At 36.7% G+C, this 24480-nt stretch overlaps 1 protein-coding gene and 1 pseudogene across 1 annotated transcript in view; one reads left to right on the top strand and one right to left on the bottom strand.

Moving 5' to 3' along the window:
- Positions 1-2266: 2266 nt before the first annotated feature.
- Positions 2267-2915, bottom strand: LOC149198830 (uncharacterized; annotated as a pseudogene).
- An 8539-nt stretch (positions 2916-11454) lies between these two features.
- The window catches only part of LOC149198831 (zinc finger CCCH domain-containing protein 14-like), a 70849-nt gene continuing 57823 nt past the window's right edge, over positions 11455-24480 (top strand). The window contains exon 1 of the mRNA XM_089402181.1: positions 11455-11772. Coding sequence (XP_089258307.1) covers positions 11700-11772 — 73 coding nt within the window. The 5' untranslated portion in view covers positions 11455-11699. The remainder of the gene's footprint in view (positions 11773-24480) is intronic.

Below are 24480 nucleotides of genomic sequence, written 5' to 3' on the forward strand. Positions count from 1 at the left end.
GCAAGGCATGCAGCCTCTTCAGAAGACTGAGGAGTTGTCTTCTTCCCAAAAGCTTTCTCTCTTTCAGCAAATTTTTTCACAAGGGAGGCAAAGGTAATATCCTTGAGGTTTCCATTTGCTTGCAATGACTTAAGATAATTTGAGTTAGTGGGATAAAGTGCCCTGAGAAAAGCTATCAGAGGAATGTCCAGTTCAACATTAGTGACTTTGATGTCATGCATAATAGATTTTACTTCTGATGCAAGAGCAAGAGGATCATCATTTTGTAATTCAAGGGTGAAAAATTTAATCATGAGTTGAACAACTTCAAGTGCAGAGTGTGAGTCATAGAGTTCCTTCAATTTTTGTAAGGCTTCGAAAGCATTTGAAAATGGTGAAATATGGCAACTCACCTCTTCATTTACTGATGTTGCAATCAATGCATAAGCCTTGTTGTTATTATTTTCCCAAATGGCAAATTCCTTGTCTGAGGTAGGCTGTTTTGGCTCTTTATCTTCATTTCCAACACACACTCCTTTCCACAGCTCATTAAAAACGAGAGTGTGTTTGATTTTCTGAGACCACTCAGGATAATTTTCCTTCCCGTTGAGGACCACTCCCACAATAGATATTAATGAGTGCATAACATATAATATATATATATATATATATATATATATACTGCCAATAAGCTGTAAGAAATTGCACTTCTGCTTGTAAAAAAAACTACAATTTTAATGTATATAACAGAGGTATGGACATGCTCACAAAACCCAACAGGTGAGTACAGATGTAAGGCTTCCACTTCAGAAGGTCCGATTTAGAGATGGTCCACACAAAAATTGAACCTCAATGTCTAACTATCAACAAAGCACACATTCAGGACCTGTATCTCTGATGAAAACAAGCACATTTTTGACAAAATAAAATGTCTCTTTCAAAATTCACTAGTATAACCCACTTAAAAACATCCTATATAGGACTCAAATAAAATGCCTCTTTCAAAATTCACTAGTACAGCCCACTTAAAAACATATTAGAATAGATAATAAGGCATGTAATCTACAAGTTTTCTTCACGGTCAATATGAGAGTCACAGTCTAAAACTCCATGTCAAAGAAAGTACCCATGATTTTTTTAGGGAAGGCAGAGGGCCAATACCATGGAGCAGTTGCCTCACATAACCAGCCGAACGTCTACAGCAGTTGCCGGAGAGGGGAAAACCTGCAGAACGGTCATCAAATTCTTAACAAAGGCACACCTGTGGAGTGGTTGAAAGAGGTCAGTTTTGCAAAATAGGCAGAATAGGCAGAAGGGAGTTACAAAGCAAAGAGGGAAGCCAAAAATGGCGCTGGCTCTGATACCATGTCAAACTAGGTGGTAACTCCTCAAATGTAATCTTATTATTCTTTCAGGTTGTTTATTATTATATAAAAGAGGGAGTGACTGTTCAGTTCATCTCTCGATGACTCTCCATTTCTTATATTATTTATTTACACTAATTACAGTTGTTCACCCAATCCCTATGATTAGGTGTCAACAATGTCTCTTGATTTAGATTATAATTTCTTGAACAATTGCGATTCTACATCACATTTTTTACATTTTCCTTGATCCAACTTATCAGAGTATGTTCGACACCTAATCCTCTAATGGTTATGGTGTGGAAGTTAAACAGTCAAAGGAGTCTAAGAGATGTTGGAAGATGAATCCAACAATCATGTACAATGTATTATAAATGGGAATCTTGTGAATAATAGAGACAATCTCATGCTTATCTTTCATAATCTGTCTATTCCATGTGTGAGTTTAACATGGTATCAGAGCCGTCCAGGCCTAGGTATTTTCAGGGCATGTCTACTCTGCATCCTTTCTAGAAACTGCTGCCATTAATTTTTCTATTGAACCTGTCATAGGCATAACGTCTATTTGCTTTGCTTGGGTGCTCACCTGGCGGACCATTTCGTTACTCTGCACACCATTCTACTCAATGATTCTCCACCTCTTTAGTCTATTCTCATTGCATTGTAACTGGTATGTTGGTTGGGAGCATCTCTATGAGGTTTTGAAAATTGTTTTTGAAGTTTGTGCATCTTTGTGAGTTTTTTAAAACCTTGTATATGATTTGATTGTTGTGCAACAGTTTCGAACCAGCGGCCTTACCTCCCATCGGGTACCGTGTTCTCTCTATTATATCATATGCTATAGTCAATACATATAGTGCTTCACTCGCCATATTCATGCTGCAATGAATCTCATTGTGCCCACCTCCTCCATACCACAAGAGTTATAATTTCTCTGTATTAAGTTTTGGTTTGACTTTGAAGTAAAGTTGCAGCGTAAACATTTGTGTATCTAGATCCCAGTGGGAAAAGAACTTGGAGGTTGACTTGTCTATCTCTATACTAGGAACCTTGAAAGCAATAATCTCATAAGGATCTGCCGCAAATAGAAGAAATTGGTACCGTTTATCCCATGCTTGAACCCTCTGCTTAAAGGAGGACATAAAACAGTGTCTCGGTTTACTACCTTCCTCTATTTCTGGAAACTCAATCGCGAAAAGCAAAGAACATTGCTTTGTCTCTGGATCAAATTGCTTTGTAACCCTATAACCAAACCGACCAATTTTAATTAATCTTCGTGGTGCAACCTTCCTTTTATTTGGTTATGGTTGGATTGTAGAATCTTTTGATTCCCGAGCAACACATTTTGCTAAATTTGTCTGGTGTCTCTTTCCTTGTGTGTGCCAAGTAGTTGCCTTCATTGTTATGTAGGGTCAAACATAGTTTGCATTCATAGCTGTCGAGATGATTGTGCATGAAATACAGATCCTTGGCGAGATCAATGGTCTCCAAGGCAAGGCGCCTGAGGCATTCTCTTCTGTCAATAACATCATTCTGTGCACTTCTCAATTTCCAACCCCACTCCCTGTCCATTGTTGCCGCTAAATTCAATCCACTTTTCTCAATGATTCAAACACTTGTTTCTCCACATGATGTTCTGGTAGATGCTCTTGTTTCACCATCTAGTGTGTTCAAACTTCAAAATCATTGCACTTTTTTGTACAAGCTGGTTGAAAGGACGGACATTTCAAGTGAGATTTATTGAAGAAGTAAAATTGGGAGAATGGTTTTAAGGTCAAGTTCAAGTTTGTGAATGTTGCGGCCATGTTGACATGAACGCCCATAATCTCGATGCACAACAACCGTGTGTGAGCTTTGGAGCAGTGTGGTCGGCTCTGGTGGTCTGTTTTGTTTATATGTGCATTGAGTTATGATTGGACATTGAAGCTCTATGCATTGAGCCTTCAGTACCGAAGTAGTGAGCGTTGTATTGGAGTTGGTTAAGTGCTGCTTAAAATTTCTTGATTATCATGTGTTGGTGCCTCCTCACTATGCATTAAATCTTGGTATGTGCGTTTGATATCAACCATTTATGAGTGTTGAACGGTGACATATATGCATCAAAAAGAGCATTGTATTGGCTTATATATATGTTGTTGGTTGTTAAACATGTCGTGGATTGTGGTGAAGGTCTTCGTTGAATAGTTTAATTTTGTACCATATCATCAAGTGCAACATTTGGAGCCACTTTAAAAGTTGGAAAATGAAAAAAATATATAGGTAAGTTGATAACAACAATGCTTGGAAGTGTCAGAGAATGGTATTTGAATGCAGAGCTATCTCTTCCATTAGAGAAAATGGTTGTAACATGAGCTTTCGAGAAAATATTTTGGTATTCTACAACAATGGTGTTACCTACAATGTCAAATAAGATAGAGTAAAAATTGGCATATCATAGCTTCTATTTTATCTCTCTGCATTGTATACTGCTTTGACAACAATAAGGAAATTGGAGGTATAGAGATCAAGGCAAAGTCTTGGCATAAAATGATGTTGTTGCAGTTTGTACTAGCAGAAGATTTAAATTGTGTAGTTGCAGCTATCTAGCATTGAAAGTTGTTTGTCCTTTTGTATGTTTACTAGTGCATTTTCATTTGAAGTGGACATCTTTTGTTTGCTGAGTTTGTGTTGTTGAGCTTGAAAAATGGCCAAACTTGATCATTTGCTAGACTTATTAAGCAATCTAATCATGTCTATTGATGACAACACAGTCGAAATCAACAAAGACTCTCTCTTTGAAATTCAGACCTGTCTACAATATGCACAAGAACAGATTGATTTTTTGCAGCTTGAATCTCAACTACAGCAGGAAGAATTACAACAATGGAGTCATCATTCTGAACCTGTTTCTGTTCAGAACATTGAAACAAACTCCCATAAACAACAAGTCAATAATGTTACAGTTGATTCAGATCCAGTGCCCAATGAAGCAATAAAGTTACATGCAGATGCAAAAATTCAGCCTGCACTTCCCAAGTTGGTCATCAGACCTTGGGAAGAGCTTGTCCATAACAAGCACAAAACAGGTCTTGGATATGATAAGGAGGTTTCCTTTCACATTCCAGATTACTCAAAGCCCATCCAGTTTCAGAGTGTTGGATTTCTTCATGACAATTCACCTTCAATTGTTTCAAATTCTAGTTGTCTTCCACAATAGCCACAATCGATTATTAAATGCCAACATTGTGACAAAGTTGGCCATGTGAAAGATCATTGTTTTGATCTTCATTGTTCTGGTCAACGCACTCATTCTTCACACATATGCTTAAAAAACAAGCCTCCTGCAAGAACAAACATTAATCTTGGATGGATCGCTTCTTGACAATGGGCTTCAACAACCAAGAAGATATTTCAGTCATATGTCAGAAATTCTTCTAGAATATTAAAAGGTCTTGCAGTTGAGTTTTCTACATCATCTCACCTTGTATCTAACATGGGGGAAGTGATGGTCATCTACAAGTTTCAAATCCATGTCAATCGAGCTTGAACCACAACCTACCATACCAAATTCAGAGTTGTAGCTAGACACAGAGATGCCCATGAGCATGCTTTTGGTTAGTGGTCAACCTTAAATCATCTATGCGGGGTTGAGACCTCCCTTTTCAGGTTGAGTTTCTCCCTCTTCAAAGAATCGGGGACACTTCCTATAGCAGAAGACTTCAAATTCTTTCAAGTTTTGGAAGAGTTCCAAGAATCGCACTAAGCGTTCCTTTGGTTGGTGACCTTCCTTAAACCACTGCAGGTTGTGGACCTCCCTGTCCCAGGTTGAAGGTATCCCTCTCCAAAGCATTAGGGACACTTCCTGTAGCAGAAGATTTCAACTTCTTGCTAGATTTGAAAGAGATTCAGGAACTGCACTAAGCATTCCAATGTTGGTGGTAATCCTTAAACCAACCCCTCATAACAACATTCCAGAGAGCACATTCAGCATAATGCTGCCATGCATTTTTGCACATTTTATATTACAATTCTCTTATTGGACTCATACATACCCCTTCAGATTAAGGGGGGGATGTTGGACACCTAATCTTCTAAGGGTTATGGTGTGGAAGTTAAACAATCAAAGGAGTCCAAGAGACGTTGGAAGATGAATCCAACAGTTATGTACAATGTATTATAAATGAACATCTTTCGAATAGTAAAGACAATGTCATGCTTATATTTCATAATCTGTCTATTCCATGCGTGAGTTTAACAAAGTCTTTTCTAATGACCATGTCCCAACAAATTTGCAGACAATAGTGTATTCCAACGTGTGTTCTATTTTTGCCCCAATTTTATATGGAGGAATATCCAATAGGGGTGTCTTTGTCGCTTGTGGAATATCGTCTACTTAAAGGGAATATAGCTTGGTTGATCCAGAGTTAATATGGATCTAGGTTGGTTTATTACACTTGTATATGTGGATTATCTAATCTTTAGAAGCAGTAATAAAAATATGATTTTTCGTGTGAAGATCTTCACAATTAACATTTTGATGTTGAGAGTTTCTTCTTGAAAGTTGTGTGTTCTCATTGAGCTGTCTGATGTTTCAAGTGAACATTCCACCCATCTTCAGGGACAGAAAGCTAAAAAGTGTTGATACGAAGAGTGCAAGATCAGGATTAAGTAGAGGAAGAATAAGACTACTAGGGAAAGAATTGACGGTTAGGGAACGTGAGAAGAATGAGAACAGGAAGATACATTAATTAATATTTTAGAAAGGGTGTGATAGATTGGAGTAAGCGAAATCAAGTAAAATAGACATAGTCTAACTTATAAATGAAGTAGCTTTTTGCATTGGAATTAGACAATACAATTTCAAACAATATTGTGATTTGTTTTTGTTTAAAATTAACTAGAAAAAATGTCGCAAAAAAAAGAGAAAAAAAAAAAGAAGAAAAGAAAAGAAAAAGAAAAAGAAAATTGTTTATTAGTTAGACTATGCAAAGTAAAATATATTAAATTAAAATGGATCAAGGTCAAATTAAAATAATAAAATAAAACAACTAAAATTAAAATAATAAAATAAAACAACTAAAATTAGAAGATTTTTAATTAAAAAGCATCAAGGTGAAATAAAACAACTAAAATTAAAATAATAAAATAAAACAACTAAAATTAGAAGATTTTTAATTAAAAAGCATCAAGGTGAAATAGAGAAAGTAATAAAGTATGTGTCACCAACGATTAATTATTTGTAATAAAATTACCTAAAATAGTAAAACGTTTAGATTTGGCCCAAGGGAATTAATGGTAAAGAGATGAGGATTAATTATTTATAATAAAACTACTTAAAATAATTTAGATGGGTTGAAAGAAAATTAATGCTAAAAAGATGAGAATTAATTATTTAAATTAAAAACATAAAAATAATATTAAAAATTAAATAAAAAATTATTCGTATAAAAAATTGTAAAATAAGGATGATATTTGAACAAATCTAAAATTTATATTAATTTAGGTATTTTTATTATAAATAAGTGACAACGTTATTTTATTACTTTTCAATTCATCTCGATTCTTTTTAATATAAAATCTTCTAATTTTACTTATTTTATTTTATTTATTTTTTATTATTTTAATTTGACCTCGATCCATTTTAATTTATTTTATTTATTATAACATGTTACATTCTTTTTGGATTATTAATTAATATAAGAGTAGTCTTTAAGTGTAATTTTTTGGAAAGTTTTTTGGTTTATTTTTCGATTTAATTTGTCTAGGGTTCATTGAAATCACAAGTTTGACAGGTGGACTCTTCACAATTGAAGTGCCTTGGGTGTTTTTGCTAGTATTGAATCCATATAAGAAGTCAAAAAATGAGTTTAAACAACATAAATCAAGATTTGCCCACATTTGTTTTTGTCGGATTTAAGCCAAAATCCACCGGAAACTCCAAAAAATCGCCCTTAAAGACTACTGCATTAATATATATTTAACGTTCTCGTTCTTCTCACGTTCTCTAACGATCAATTCTTTCCCTAACGATCTTATCCTTCCTTTATTTAATCTTGGCTTTGCACTCTTCGTATCAATATTTTTTAGCTTCCTACCCCTGAGGATGGGTGAAGTGTTCACCCAAAACATCAGACATCTCAATGAGAAGACACAATATTCCAGAAGAAACTCTCAACATCAACAATAATATGAATCATGGATTCACTTAGGGAATGTCAGAGGAATTTGAGCTGTCAATGATTGGATAATTATCCTTCTTCTTTGGATTATAGGTTTCTTAAACCATCAAAGGAATAATCATTGCCCAACCCAAATACCTCAAGGAGATACTCAAGTGATTTGGAATGGAATAATGTGCATTAAAGGCCTTAAAAGTATGCGTGCTCCCGCGCAACATGTCTACATGAATTTCATAGGGAAATGCTTGCCTTAGACCAAAACACTTAGTGTCTTCACTCATTACACACTGGCTGCTTTATTAAACTTGCATACTATTGACTCCATCTTCATTCTTCTCTTTCTCTTGTCCATACCACCTCTCTCTTTCACTATATCTTGCTCGATCCATACCTTGATATGCCCTTTCAACACGATTTTTCAGTCTCTTATTAGCATGCATCATTCTCTTTTATGACAAAAGCCACAACCTTTCATAGCCAAAATACATTACAAGGCTATTCATGCATCATACTCAACTTTAGGCTCTCATAATCACCAAGTTTTCGTATCTACCACTCTACCTCTAGATCTCTCCATCCACCTTCAACTCTTATATTTTACGATTGTGGCTTTGATACCACTCTAGCTCTGCTACTAGATGTTAGGGTCACAAAGAATCGAGGGAGATGGTGGTGTCTAAAGACACTGTTATTTGAACTCACTAGCCAACAAGGCAAATAATCATTGATTTTTATAGCTTTTAAATAGGCTACATCAAAGCTGAATACCATGGGAGAAACCATGGTTTCTCATATGCTTGGAGCTTAGAACCATATGTAACTTGACTGAGTCAAGTTTACTCAAACAACCCTAACATCCTTGACTAAGAATTGATTCTTGAATAAGTAAATAAGCTGGAAGTTGGAGCTCATCGAGGATTGATGTCCTCATATCCTTGACAGGTTGGAGCCTGCTATATTTGTAAGTTGTTGCTAATGAGAGGATTGTTGCCCTTGTCTCCTTTATAGGTTGAAGTCTTCTAAATTTGCAAGTTGATGCTTACAAAGGATTGGTCTCCTTACAAAGGATTGTAATAAATTGAATATTATTTTCAAGTGTTTCATCATCTAGTTTTTTACTTGCACTTTGCTTTTTGTGTTCATACATTGCGGATGATTGATTATGTGATGTGAATTTAATTTCAAAATCAACTAAGTAAAAAATTGTTAAAAGTAATATAATATTGATTCACTCCCCCCCTCCCCCCCACCTCCTTCACTATTTCCAACATTTTGAAGAATCCATAAATAAATAAAGGTGTGGCCAAGGGATTTTTTGACAATACTTGTCAAGGAAATTAGGGTATGTGTGCAACATGCATATTTTTCTTTGATGAAAAATACTTATGTTGTTAAATATGCAATGAAGCAAGGGACTAACAATGGAGCTAAGTTTTATGCTTTATAGTTGTTTCTCAAATTTGTAGTCGAAAAGTGAATCGAAAACCTTAAGGTTCTAAGGGTTTCAAACTTATCATAGATTCCAAAAAGGGCTTAAACAATATAGAAAACTTAATGATGATCACAAATATAAACATGGTTTATGGGGCAACAAAGAAGTTTTTAGACATTTTGTTTATTTGTGTTTATAGAGAATACCATGAGTAGGAAGATAAGATCTTTAAAGAGACCTTAACATCGCATGAGGGTGTTTTGCATGAAGAAGAAAACAAATGAGAAAGAGACTCTCTTGTAAACATTCCATACACTATATTTATGCACAACAAAAATGAGGATATGTATATGGTTTATGTAGAAGTTGTTAGTTGTTATGTTTGTTAGCTAATTACTTGATAATATAATTTTTAGTGCCGAGAGCATATGCACGGGCAAGAAAGTGCATATGGAGAATATTGTAGTAAGTATAAATGAAATCTATGGTTTTTGTAGTTTTATGAAGATGTAGAGATATTGTGTTGTGATAGTGTCAGATATACTTTCATTTCTCTTAAATATTAATTACTAGCCTAGATCCATCTTAACTTCGGATTTATCAAGCATGAAGAGAGATCAAATCTCTCGAGATGCAAACATTTTTTTGAGTGCAAAATTTGAGGAAAGGTTTGCACCTTGAGAGATTTATTCCTCTTTGCGCTTGACAAATCTGGTGTGAAGATGGATATACTTTCGTATAATTTCTATAAATAAAGTGTAAAGTTAAAATGATATATTCTTCATATTTAAAAATATGACATGGAAAAAAATATTATAATAATTTTAAAAACATTTCCCACCAAAACACAAAAGAGGAGTTACAAGTTTCGATTTTTCACCTAACAACACCAAATGCCACATTTACCTAGAGTCTCTCTCCTTTTAATTATACTATATTCCACATAAATATAATGGATTAATACCATGGGTTCTCATAGAATTGGAGCTCAAAAACTACCTATAACATACCGATTCAGGTTTACCTGAACTACCCAACAAAAATTAATATAAATTTATTCCATAGAGAGACGCTCCCCAACACAATATGGAAGAGATGTTGTAAGGTTATGTTATGTAAACATTTTGACCCGGTCAAATTAAATAACAATAATAATAAAAATAAAATACATTTAAAACAATAATTAAAATTAATAATTAAAATTAATAATTAAAACATTTTGACCAAGTCAAATAAAAATAAAATAAAATAAGAGATTTGATCAATGTGGTAGATCCAGAATTAAGATAGATTTAGGATGGTGATGATGAACCACACTGGTTGGTTCGAAACGCCTCGGCAAATGATATTTCATGTGATTAAAATCTTTTGTTAACTTGATATGGATCACAAAAACCTAAACTCTATAATTATACAAAGTAGTTTTTTCTTTTCTTTTTATTATTATTATAACTTGACCAAATCAACATTACATTACATTACATAAAAATTACATAAAATTTTAAAACATCAATGGCATATTGAACTATATAACACTTTTTGGAACAATATTTTTTATTCTTTATTTTTGTATTTTTTAATCAAAATTAAATTAAGTCTATAATATATATAGACCTGAATTATAAACTACCATTACCCTAAATTCAATCCATTTCTCACATGCCCCACAACCACCCTAAAGTGTCAAGTAAAAGGCCATGTGAATAAAACATGGTTAATTACATATACCTCAATGAGAACATGTGGGTGTGTCCACTAGGTCCACAATACATTCACTTGGGGTTATGACTTATCATTTTCTATGTTTAACCCTTATTTCTAGATTCGTCGTAACTTCTCTAAGGTGCAAGATAAATGCTAGTGTAAATGGAACTTCATCAATGATAATACTTATAGATCATAACCTCCCATTCACATGAGTTTAACCCATACCTCTAAATCCTCCCATGGACACTTCAAGATGACGAGGGAGGATCCATGTGACCAAAAGCGAGTGAATAATATTTGCCCCAAAAAAAAAACTTAAAAATGTGATTGAGTTTGTACCATAGGCCCAAATCATAATTAGGGTTGAATTTAATCTCTACATATAAGGACTCTTATGGCCACATCAAAGTACAAGGCAAGTTCTAATGTGATTAGTGCCGTAACTCATAAGCTCTCCCACCATATAAATTCAACCCTAATTCGAGAGGTCCACGTAACCATGATAAAAAGTTAAACACGTAGATAAATTTAAGTTTATATAATGTAAACACATCCAATAGCGTGATGGTGCTATGAATTCGAACTTAGGGTCATATGCCGTTATGGTAACTCAAAGTGTTGGGCAAAGAGCCACGTGAATAGAGCGTGGTCCACTCCAAGACCAAAATATGATATTAAACTTATTACGTGGATCTCAATGCGATAAGTTCACCGCCCAGTAATAACCCTATTTTCGGTCGAAGTATTTAAAAAAATGAAAGAAGACGGATGCCGGCAAAGCAAGTCAAACACTTTCCACTCCGACGACAAAATCCAAATAAAAAGGGCTGACGCGTCGTAGGGTTTTTAAGGTCGAAAGACGATTTCTATTTACTCGGCATTCAAATGAAAATAAGGTAAAAAACCACGAGCGAGGGAGGGCTTTTTCTAACGTCCCTGGCGCCGGCTGCTGCTACTGATATCTATCTACATTTGGGGGCGTCCCTGGCAACAGAAGAAGTCGAGAGCAAAGCGATAGAAAAGGAGGTTCTGTGAAAAAGTGGTGGCAGGCGGTCGTCAATGGATCCTCGCAAGAAGCCCAAAACCCAACTCCATCCCAACGACAATGGAGAAGCGAACCCCAACTCCACAGGTATGTTCATTGTCATTCTTCTGCTTATTCGTCTGTTCTTTTACTTATTTCCACATCTGCTTCTTTCTGTTGCTAAGGCCTCCTAGCTTGACACATGATTGAGTGGAGCGGCTGTGCTTAAAAGAAGGATAGATCAGTGATACTTCTTATCATTGTCTTCATGTTGCTTTTAGGGTAAATGACAAGTGAATGCTGTAGAAACTGCTATGTTCCTTCCTTTTGTGGGTGTGTATCAGTAGTTTTTTTTTAAAGGCTTCATTTCCACTCTTCCTAAGAGTTGGGGCCTTCATATGTGGGTGCATCACACTTAGTTTTTAGTTAAATTTCCAAGAAGGTTTTTTCCCCAAAATCACCCAGAAGTTGCACCGGGTCGAAACCGCATATTTATGCCTTTGAAGAAGTGAATCTTGGTGGCTGGCCTAATGACATGTCAACATCTTCACTGGAGAACTACGGTCCCATTGACATCTTGCCCCTTTTGTCAACGACGTTCTACCATTTCAAACTCATATCACGTTCTCCACCTCTACTGTTGCAACTAATGGTGGAAAAAGCTTCAAGGGAACAGTAATCGTATTCGGAAGAAAATAAAATTTACATTTGAATGAGTGCATTACATGTGCTGTAAAAATGACTTCTTTATTCAATTTCCGTGCCTAGAGAGAGTTGTTTACTCAGATACTTCCTGACCGCATGCTCTGTACAAACGCACTTTCCATGCGGATGTTTAGTGATGGGAAGCGATCGGTAAGATCTTGGAAGCAGAGCCTAGCATTCTGCGAGATTGTTGAATAAATAAGCCTATGAGGTGATTTGCGATGCGATTTTAGAGACTGAATCCAGTGACGTTGGCTAGAAAAGTAGTGTCATATCAAAGCCCAACTCAAAAGTTTTTTCATTTAATCTTCACTACCATGTAATGGTCGTCAAGGTAGAGAATTTGTTGTGACTTGTCAATCATTGCACTTCATTGCCTAAGTGAAAACTTTTATTTCCTATAGGGGTCATAATAAATTAACTAACATGTATCATTGGATTTAATGTCACAAGTATCCTATTTGGGATGTTTTGAAAAACTTTCCTTAAAGAGGATCAATGTGCCTATTTTATTTGAGACTTAGTTTTACAGGCTGTCTATTATGTCGACATCTAAGCTGTACCAAGCATCCTCAAAAGAGTTTCACACCTAGATATTACATTAAAATCTGAGTTGTACCAAATCGCCTCTAAAAGAAAGTGTGAACTGGGAGTATTTTTGGCTCTAAAGTTTTTCAACTTTACGTGGTATATTTCTTGCATGTTACTATGTTAGTTATTAGTAATAGCTGAATTTAGCTGTTACTCAGCCTTAGCTTCACAGGCGGTCTATTACATTAAAAACCGTGTCATACCAAAACATCCCTAAAGGTGATTTTCCTTGTCTGGAAAATATCACAATGTGAACTTGTAGGACTCTTCTTGGCTCTAAAGCTTTCAACTTTATGTGGTTTTTTTCTGGAAGATAATGATAGCTGAAACTAGCTACTACCTCAGACCCATATAAACCATAAGATCTGGTCATATTGGCCTTTTCTGTATGGAAATCCAGCGAAATGTTCAACTTAATTTTTGTTGACTTTGATAACATAACTCATTTATTTAATACATGTCCACCCATAAACCAAAAAAAGCCAAGAATATTAAAAATATATTGCGGACGCATAAATATCAACAAAGTAGTCAAATTTTCAAGTGAAGAATTATTTTTAATTTTCTGATTTATTAGGCTTTTCAGAGGTTGATATTGCTATAAATTTTAGAACAAAATCCGTATTGGAATTGTACTGGATTTTTACATTATGTGTTTTTTCTGCACTGAATTGTTTGAATTATTATTGGTATTTGAATATTGTTAATATGATATTCATTGATATTATTTTCTGTAGCAGGCTCATATGCTGTAAGCAATATCTCTCTAGTATCTGTTTTCACCTTTGGTTTTCACGTACTAAAACTCATACTCATACACACACTCTGCTGTGTATTGGTGTGCGTGGATTTTATCTGTGTTTCTTTCCCTGCCTCCCTCTCCTTTGCACCACTTTTGCCTGCATATAATGTGCCTTTTTCGTGTGTTTTTGCATCCTTAATCACAATACAAAATGGAGGCTGCTCACACACACTTCCTGTGTGCTATGCCATGAAATGAATATATCATGACTTGTGTGCTTATTGATATCATGACCTGTGTACATGCACAAAAAATTGATACACACCCTTAGCATTCCCCTTGGTCGGTTTAGAGTGGGCTCTCATTGACTTAGGATTGAGATTGATTACCGCTTTCCTTGCTTGAATGGGGCTGCTTTGCCACTTGTCAGAGGATCACTTCATCTTCAAATGCCCCATTACCAATGAGATCAAGGAGTGTTTCACTGCCCCTATCGTGATTCAAGTGGTCCCCTCCTCACATTCTTTTTCTAACCTGGTTAGAGATAACTTTTTTATTTTATGAAGGGGGTTCTTGGGCTTAGATCATAGCCCCTTCATGGTTATCCCTTTCCAAATTGTTTGATAGAAGGTTCACCTCTTTCTTCCTTGTTGCTCGGCCAACTGAGGCAGTGAATGATAAACTTGCGATTCAAACTTCAAATTTCAGATTGGTGAGAACTTGGATCTCTTCTTGCACCCCTACTCACCACGCCCGACAGGATGTCCTTCTTTCAAGATAATTTTGAGGTATCTTGTTCCAGACCCCAGGATAGACTTCACCAAACTGATAGACATGGGAGTTCTAGGAGAGATTGGTGCCAACTCTTTACTCAGAGTAGTATTCTGTGGGCTCCATGAAGCAATCTATCACTGATTTAGAGTTTCTTTCTTCTAGTTCAAGCTGCTATTTCATAAGCACTTGGTGACACTGGTACCCTTGAGTTTACACAACTATTTGGTAAGCATGTGGATGCTAGTTTTAGAGGTATGTTGTCAGTAAGGGTAATTGATGAATCTCTTGTCTTGAAATTTTATCAAGGGACTTCAATCATTTATATTAAAGATGAAATATTTACATTAGATCAAAATTGGGCTTCTCTACTAGCCACATAAGTTCTAATTTGCTCATAAGTATTAGAATTCGTGTAATTCCTTCGAAATATATATGACAAGTTAGAGTTCTATCCATGCACAGATGTACAAATGTCAAAAAACGATGAAAATGAAAAAATCCATGCACATATGTACAAATGTCAAAAAACGATGACAATGAAAAATAAGGAAAAAAATAGTTTTTTGAGACACTTCTATTCATAACAGATCTGAATCCTACGATACTATCTTGGTTATTATATTTTCTTTGAGATTCTTGTCATAAAATATATGTTCAATGTGGGAAATATCAAACATATGCATGATAAATTGCTGTCTTTAATTAAGCTATAAAATCCCACATGATCAATTTTGAAATTGTATTTGATCACTATCACTGGTTTGGAGTCATCTTAAATTTTAAAAACTTCCGAAATCTTGTAAAAATTTGCCTAGTTGATATGAAACCATTTTGTTGGAACCCTGCTCAATCCCTCCCCTCCAATCACAAAGAAAGATCCAGCTTCATCCCCAAGGATCTAGGTTGCTCTAATAGTTATTGGGATTCTTATTCGAAGCACCTTATAATTGAAGCCTTCAATAACTTAGATTTAGCTCCTTAGTTGGATCCAACATGTAGCAAATTGCCTTTTCCTATAGAGAGGAAAGTCCATACTCCATTTTTTTTCTTGATATTTCCTCCTCTTCTGCAATTTGGCATGCGTTGATGCTCTTATTAACATCATAGAAACAAGTTTATTACAATAAGGGAACAAATCATCCCAAGTCTTTTTGCCTTGCAAAGAAGATAGAGATTGAAGTTACAAAGTACCCACTTTGACTGAAGTTTCACAATATCCATTCTTTAACAAATTGTTAGAAGTTAGTTGGTAAATGTGTAAAAGTAGGCACATGCAACACTTTTCCCATTGGGGACATTTTGGTTTACATAACAACTAGCATTTTGCAAACAAGCATTTGGGAATATGAAGTTTTCCTTATTTTGGTGAATGGCTTCAGCGATTAGTATCATTTGATATTTTCAATTACTTGGCACTTTTTAGCAACGTATGGCTTCCAATCACTTGGTACCATTGAACAACACATTTTCCCAGTGTTCCACGGGGACGTGGCCCCCAGGGTTGGGTGCACGCACCCCTCGCACCCCATGCACTTGAGACAAGGAGTCTACTGGGGGTGCATTTCCCCACACACCCTTTTTGGGTAGTCTTGGGGAGATGCAAGGGGGTGCGTTTCCCTAGTGTAGGGGACGAGAATCCCCAAAAGGGGTGTGTCTAAGTGTCCCCCCTCAAAACTTCAGTATCTAGTATATTGTATACGGTAATATACTAGTATGTTTTCCTTTCAATTTAGTTTCTAGAATAATGAACGCTGAATTTAATTTTTAAATCAATGTAGATTGTAGAATGATGAATGATATGGATCAATGTATTTGAATATTTCATTATTGATTTTTTTATTGAATCTCATGGTATGAATGAATAATGAGTATGTCATATGAATGATGTATGTATTAAAATGAATGATGAGGATGGGTCAATGTATGTCATTATTTAATTCAATTATGGATTTAAATTTAATGTGTGGATCAAATTTCAATTTTTAATGTATTGGTATCCATATTACTATTAGTCTATTTAATATTTATGCTTTCATTATTGAACAATGAATATGAACTTGAATTTTCATTAAAAATTATATACCCCGACGCCCCCCACACCCCGAAATTTCCGTAAAATTTGAGGGTACTCCCACACGTCCCCCCCTGTGCATCTCCCTGCACCCGAGTCTGGGTGGAACATTGCATTTTCCCACTAGGATTTTAATCCTAGAATCCCACAATAGCCTATGTAAGGGTTGTGGGAGAGAGGGGTATATGGTCTTGTTTTGTTAATTTTAGGCAACAATGGTATGTTCTATGCTTTAGAGCAATTTTACTTCAATTTCTTTATTAGCCCAGTATCAATATTCAGATTAGCAATCACATCAACATGATAGTAAAATGCAGATAGAACGTAAACATAAACAGTAGAAGACAAGCCAAGACAAGAGGACACAAGATGTGGCACTAGCCCGGGACAAACCCAAATGTGGGGAAACCCTTGATTAAATCTTCTTTTAGTCTTCAATAGATCAGCAGAGAGAGATAGTACAATTTACAAATTTGATAATTTATAACAACAACAAAAGAGCCCTAACCAGAAAAGTCAATGCTGTCATTTGGGTAGATTTTACCATCAGCAAATCGGTCAACTTTAGTCAACTTCAACCTCCAAACAACAAGATAAAACAACCCTCTAAATAGTCAAATTCAACCTAGACAAAGTTTGGTCAAACAACTGACTTGCGATCAGCCCTAGTTGTTCGTCAACAATCAACGTTTGGCCTCGATATTTGTGCCTAGAAATGTGGCTTGCCCGAACAGAGATAACCCTCACAAAAAACGTAGTCAAAGGAGGTCAACGCATGCTAGTCAACACGTGGTCAAACTATCCACGATTTGGTCTCTTGAAATTTTGGCTCTTGAAATTTCGCTCATATTATGAAATTTCACTCTCCTGAAATTTCGATATCCTAAAATTTCGGCCTCCTAAAATTTCGCTCTCCTGAAATTTCGCTCTCTTGAAATTTCAGACGTGTGGAGAGAGAGAGACCCATAAAATCCATATGCAATCAATGAGGGGATAGAGAGAGAGAAGTGTGAAGATGAGTTTGTCCAAATGAGGCTAAGTCACCTTCCATTTATATGCAACGTTGAGGATGAATAGACGTGATTGTTGGGCTTTTGAGCCTACATAAGTTTGCTGGTTGACCTTGATAATTTGACCATAATCAAAATAAATTCATAAGTTCATTTGTACATGTCAGAATCAGAGGATCTTTAGATCAATCCTACACCTCTTGGAGAGAGGAATCCAAGAAAAATATCAGTTGTCATAAATAAGATGACCCATGTGGAGTTTGGCCCTAGTTGCCAATTTTAACATATTTTGCATATAGGATGTGAAATGTTGAAAACATTGGAAGTATGGCGAACTTTGAAAAATACTTTAAATATATTATTTGGTGTGAGGTTCGATGGGGATGATTCTAGACAAACATCCTAAATGGGGATAACACTTTAAGGTTACTGCGACATCAAGGTTATTGCGAATGATGACTTTATTGACTTTCTAATTATGCCATACTCATGAGGGAATCAACACACCGAACATTTTCAAATTCTAGATGATGTTCTCGAGAGTCGAAACACTAATACACAAAGATAGGGTCATCTCTATAAATTGTGTATCTCCTCCTTGATTAATATGATTTATGATCATTACTCTCAGAAGCAACTAAACCTTCTATTGTAGGGTTAACCAACTTAGGTAGAAAGTGCGACATCAAGGTTACTACAAATGATGACCATGGCAATGTTTCAAGCCCTTATTGGATTCCTTATTATGCCGTACTCATGAGGGAATCAACACACCTAGATGATCCATTGCTTAATGCCTTCTAAGCATTTGTAGGATGGGTTGGTGCGAGGAGTGAGTGTGAATGGTAATCCAATATTTTGGTTCTTGTGCATTAAGAGTTAACTTTCAAATTCACAAAGCTTCGAGGTATTTGTTACACTATATACCTGGTCTAACTTGACCATGGCTTCAAGGTGAGATAAGTTGTGTTAGCTTCCTCCAAGGGGCATCAACCCAACAATAGCCATAGGATTTAGCAAATTAGGTAGGAATTGTAGTGCCAATGTTACTACTAACAATGACCTTGTGAGTTGATCAAGGTTTGATTGGTTTTCTTGTTAGGCCATGTTTGTGAGGGAATCAACATACATGAATATTGCGGTGCTCGATGTATTCTAAGTATTTGTTTTTATTGGAGTACAACGAGGAGGGAATATGATAGCTAATCACTTGCTTTGGTATTGAAAAATCTCGAATTGAGTTAATTAGCATTCATGCTCACTTCATGTTCCACTCTTATACTAATAAATGTTTAGAAGACATTGAGCCCTAAACGATTTATGTTTATTAATTCCCTCAAGATGGCCAAACGATAAAATTGATTTGGCCTTGGTCCATTGGCATCATTTTTTGTAGTATCCTTTAGAACCTCTTGTTTGCCTTCATTGGAGTCGTTTATAGAGTCTATTGTGGCTCTAGAATCTTTATCCTTTTAAATTATACAGGACTAATTTATTGATGGAGTCTGGTCCCTTAAATTCCTCTATTTGGAACAAGATAGTTGGACATCACCACAAAAAAGAGACCTTGACTCTCATGTTACTTCATTCATGGTTATGGATGCGACATCCTTTCGTTGAATGTATGTGAGTTTCTTTGTAATACAAGCATGTTTTTGAGTTCAAGGTTGTATCAAGTTGCAGGAAGTCCACTGGGGACCATGTCCATTGACACAATACCGGAGGTTTGTGAGTCAGATGGTGACCAGAGATGCCTAAATTCAAAAAAGAAAAAAGAAAAAATAAAAAAGCATGAAGGTACATGTCTGAGATGTACCGAAGGAAAATCTTACAAGGGGACCATTCCCCGAGGGGTTTGAGATTGATGATCAGGAATCTCACGTATGCTAGTGGAAGAAAGCCCTTTATGGCTTGAAGCAAAGCACCCCAGGCGTAATATGAGAGGGTTGATAGCTGTCAGATGAAGTTGAGACTCACTAAGAGTGAAATCGATCCAAACCTTTACCTGAAGGTTGAGGATGATAGACCTCTCATAGCGGCACCTATCTCTGACAGGTGCAGACCCTCTCATTTGTAGAAGACAGAGGGAGTTGGATTCTGGATGTGGAATGATAAACTGCAAGTCTGTGACTACCTCGAGGATCATAAGTTATATGGTAGTGGATTTCGGATGTGGAATGATAAACTGCAAGCTTGTGACTACCTTGAGGATCATAAGTTATATGGTAGTGATGTCAGACCAGATTTGGGAATGCCTCTGAGTTTCATAAACTCATTCGCATTGATATTCTTGGTGAACCTTCGTCTGGACATGTTTTGCAGTTAGCATGGTGAGCTCATATTTGGTTGAGCCTCACTGGATTGGTGCCAAAAATCTTCTGAGATATCTTTAGGGCACAATCTCTCATGGATTGATATACACTGCTGGAAAAATGAAATTGCATTATTATTCGAATGTCGAATGGGCAGGCAGTGTGGAGGATCACTAGAGAAATTTTTAGTGTTGGTTCTCTTTGGATTCTGCTTCGATGCAAGAAGCAGAAGTCGGTCGCTATAAGCACTGCCAAGATTGAATACATGGCTACGAGTATGATCTTGTATGAAGCTGCATGGTTGCGGAAGCTCTTAAGTGCGTTGTTTTTCTCTGTGACAACCAGTGGTGGGATTCGATTATTGAGGAATCTCGTATTCGACAATTGCTCCAGCAGACAGACATCAAATACTGCCTTATCTGGGATATAGTAAGTCGATGAGCAAGGAGGCTCCATCGCACTAAGATGATGTACAGGTCAGAGCCCTAGGGAAAGATCAAATTTGTGATTTTCCAGAACAACTTGAAGTCGTCGAGAGACCTTTTGTAAAAGGGTCCTGCATGTTTTATACATTAAAGCTCTGGGAGCTCTAGGGGGCTTGATGTTCTTACTGGAGCAACATACGACCACAGGGTGACTCACCATCCCTTGGTGGTGCACATTGGAACAAGATGATTCGCTCTCTTGTGGGACAAGATGATTCGCTCTCTTGTGGAATAGGATGATTCGCTCTCCTGTGTAGCAAGATGATTAGTTCTCCTGTGAGGCCTGGATTGATGTGTTCTCCATGGCGGCCTGGATTGATGTGTTCTCCATGGCGGCCTGGATTGATGTGTTCTCCATGGCGATTGTAGCAGGATTGATGTGTTCTCCTGTGAGGACAGGATTGATTAGTTCTCCTGTCGAGGCATTCTACCCATGCAGTTTGGGACTCATGGGAAGTACCTCTCATCTGATCAATGAGTAGGGAAATGAAGTTAGGGACCACAGTAGTACCAATGGACGCATCGTTGTACCTACCATACTCCCTACACTAGGATGATCTATGCTAGATCTAGATAAGTCAAAGTGTTGACTTCTGTTGTAAATGTACCGTCTCTCTCTCTCTCTTTCTTTGCTGAACTTTGAAGAACATAAAAGAAGAATTGATCAAGGGTTTCCTCACACATTGTGGGGTTTGTCCTTGGCTAGCGCCACATCTTGTGTTCTCTTGTCTTGGTTTGTCTTTTGCGATTTATATTTATGTTCTATCTGCAATTTATCTTAATGCTGATGTGATTGCTAACTGTGAAATTTTAAATAAATTGCTCTTGCATAAAACATACCAAAAGTTAACACATGCAAAAGACTCCCATTGTTTGCTTGGAACTGGCAGAGGCATATGAAGTCCAAGCTTCCTATTGTTGGGTTTGCTAGTACTATACAACACACATGTGCATATGAACATAGGAAACGGCTCAGGCATCCTTTGCCAATAGACACGCTTTATAGATTTGCTATGGTTTTGCCAACTACAAAATGTCTATCAATCCCTGAAGTATGGACTTCTTGCATGTGCCAAATCCTTCCGGTTTGTGCGATGCAAAGTTTGCCCAACTCACACAACCATCCGTACTAGAGATGCTATTCATTCTGTTCAAGGCCAATTCTTGTTGTCTTTCATTTGATGACACACATTTCCAAAATCATCATCACTCATGTACTGTTCCTCATAAGTTTCTTGGGTGAGTGGTTCAAGCTTCATTCTCGTGCCCATAATTGAAATATTTGTTCCTTCATGGGTGGTCTAGACCATAGTTCTAAAAACCGGAACCGGGTTTCAATGATATCATCAACAAAATACATAACCAATGAGGCTCTAAACAGCTCTAGAGTCCATAAACAATGCTACAATGAGGCTCTAAATGGCATCCAGAGTCCAGAAACAATGCTACAACTCAAGCTACTAGGCCACTAGCCTATTACAAATCACTGATCAACATGATCACTCATCAAACTCATCAACACTACTACACATGGGATCATCACTAGGAGCTACATAAACATCATCTAGCTCAGAGTCTGAGGACTCCTCAAAGTCCTCTCCAGCCTCAATAGCAGTACTAGTAGTAACATGAGCAACAACACTAGACCTGGTAGAACTAGAAGCACGAGTTCGTCTAGCTGCACCACTACTGCTTCCCTCGCAGGTCACCATGTGCCATGCTTGGTCTTGGTGGTTCACTTTTTTCAGATCCTAGTTCAACTACTAGATCTGCATTGGGATAAACACCCCCAACTCCACTAGACAGCTCCAAACCAACTCCAAAATAACAAAGAACCTCCAAACTTCTTGTTGTTGCTCCAAAACTCAATGTTGTTGCAACACTATCCAAGCTCTCATATGCTCACAAATACTAGAAATCAAATGTGAGGCAAATAGGAGCTTATGCATCCTTTTATAAGCTTAGGGGGCTAGATTTAGGAGGGAACTAGCCATAGTTATCCAACATGTGGGTCACATCAACATGCCCAACCATGTGGCTTCCTAACCAGCTGGTTTTTTACAAAATCGGTCGGTTAGGAACGGTTAGGTACTTCTACCAATCCGGCCATTGGACTTGACCAACCAACAAATCAGATTTATTGGACCGATTTGATATCTCAGGGAGCTAACCGGCTGGTTTGACCGGTTTTGGGTGTGACTGGACCAGTTTTTAGCCACACAAAAAATTTACCAGATTTTTCAATGATATCAGATCATTGACCACATTAGGTCTCTAGAGTCTAGCCTTTTACAGTTCAGAAATCTGATTGGAGAAAATAATGATCAGTCCGCTGCAAATTAAACTGTGTCATGGCCATATAGCACACAATTAATTTTGATGTCTGCATGACCCAGGAAAATGTGTACCACTGGATAAATTGAAGTTAATTGGGTCATACAGTCATCATTGCAGTAAAATATTTCGTTGCCAAATACCCAGTCTCAAGGAAAGAATTCTGTATTATGAGGAAAAACGGAAAGAAAGAACATACTTACTGTCTCTTATAGATTGTTGTGTAATTTAATCTGTGTCTGTACAACACTGAACACCCCAATGTTTGCAATTAAAGTGTTCCAGCGACTGGAAAAAAGGAATAGAGTATAATTGATTTTTTTACCAGTTGCCACGGGAAAGATAGCAGCTGCAAAAATTACTTATTCGATTGAAGAATCTGTATCCATGGATTTGACTACGACCAAAGCTATGAACCACTGAATGTTGGAATGAACTTTTGCGCTCGAACTGTTGGCTCTTAGGGTATCAATATCGACTATTGGGATTTGTCATCTGCCTTCATGATGCAGGATTGTAATACCCTGCACCACCGCCACTTGATTCAGTTTGCAGTTCATTCCGCAAGTCGGTTTCATCACTGTTTCCCTGGTGTAAATCCCCTTGTAAAAATACCTCTGTTATGGCAATATTTTTCTGATTGTGTTTGATTTTATTGTTGTTGGGAGATTTTGTCAAACAATTAGAAGACTAACATGCTGTAGGTGATTTCCATAAATTTTATTTCCATGACAATTTATACAATGCTTCATATGCACCAAAAAGACTTCCAAATAGACTGACACTACTTATATCAAACCCAGAATTTAATACACTGCCACAGAACAGACTTTTCTTGCTTGAAAAATGAGTACACAGTGGCCAAATCGAGAAAGACTGAACCTGATAAATACACCAGCGAAGCAGACTTCAGTACAGCAGTGGAGTTGAAGATGGATGCCAGTTATTAGATGACAAATATATATGCAGAAATGTTTTCCCTGTGCACAGTGATTTCAGAACAGTATTGGTCCAGAGATTCGAAGTCCCTCTAGCAGCTATGCAGCCCTTTGATAGACCCAGTATCTTTATGCAGCTTCAAGAATGGTTCCCACGACCAGCAACGAAATGAGGGTCAGTTCTGCGCAGGTATCACTTGTCTTCCTTCAGAAATCACCAGCAAGCGTACTAAAGTCCCATGGCCTTAAATAGTAGAGAAATACGACCCCTCTAATCCCAAATCTGTCCTCTGGCAAGGGATAGTTTAATGACCACCAACAGTAGATACAAACCTGTCCACAAGGATGAAACTTGTGCTCCAGACTTCTATTGGCTGTAGTCTTCGTGGCTATGATTAATAGTGAAGAAATCTGCCTCTTCTCAAGAAAACTCGACTTCTGTCTTTCCTACTAAACTTGTCCCTTTACGGTATGTGTAAAATTTTCTGTTTTCCCACCCCGGTTTTCAGTTTCTCCTTATTTCTCCCATGTAGTTAAATACCCATTCCCATAACCATACATTTAACAGACTGAAAAAATAAATATTGCTGAAAACACAAATTCTGGAAATTTTTCAGAATGGTGGAAATTGCAGAATTAAAAATCAGCAATAAAAAAGTCATTAAAACACATTAAAACATTGATATTTTTGGTCAACTTGACCCTGGAAAAACCCCCTACAACTCTTGGGGAAAACCAGTGTGAGAGCTCTTCTTTATTTCTGGAAAATGCCTTTTTACAGAGAAATTTTTTTCAGCAAAAATCAGCAAAATAGAAATCTTTCTAGCAAGCAAACTTATCTGTTTTTCAGCTAA

The sequence above is a fragment of the Pinus tabuliformis genome, chromosome 2_1 (assembly GCF_031772625.1).
Source record: "Pinus tabuliformis cultivar Carrire ecotype Pingquan chromosome 2_1, CPIR1, whole genome shotgun sequence".
NCBI classification, from domain to species: Eukaryota; Viridiplantae; Streptophyta; class Pinopsida; order Pinales; family Pinaceae; genus Pinus; species Pinus tabuliformis.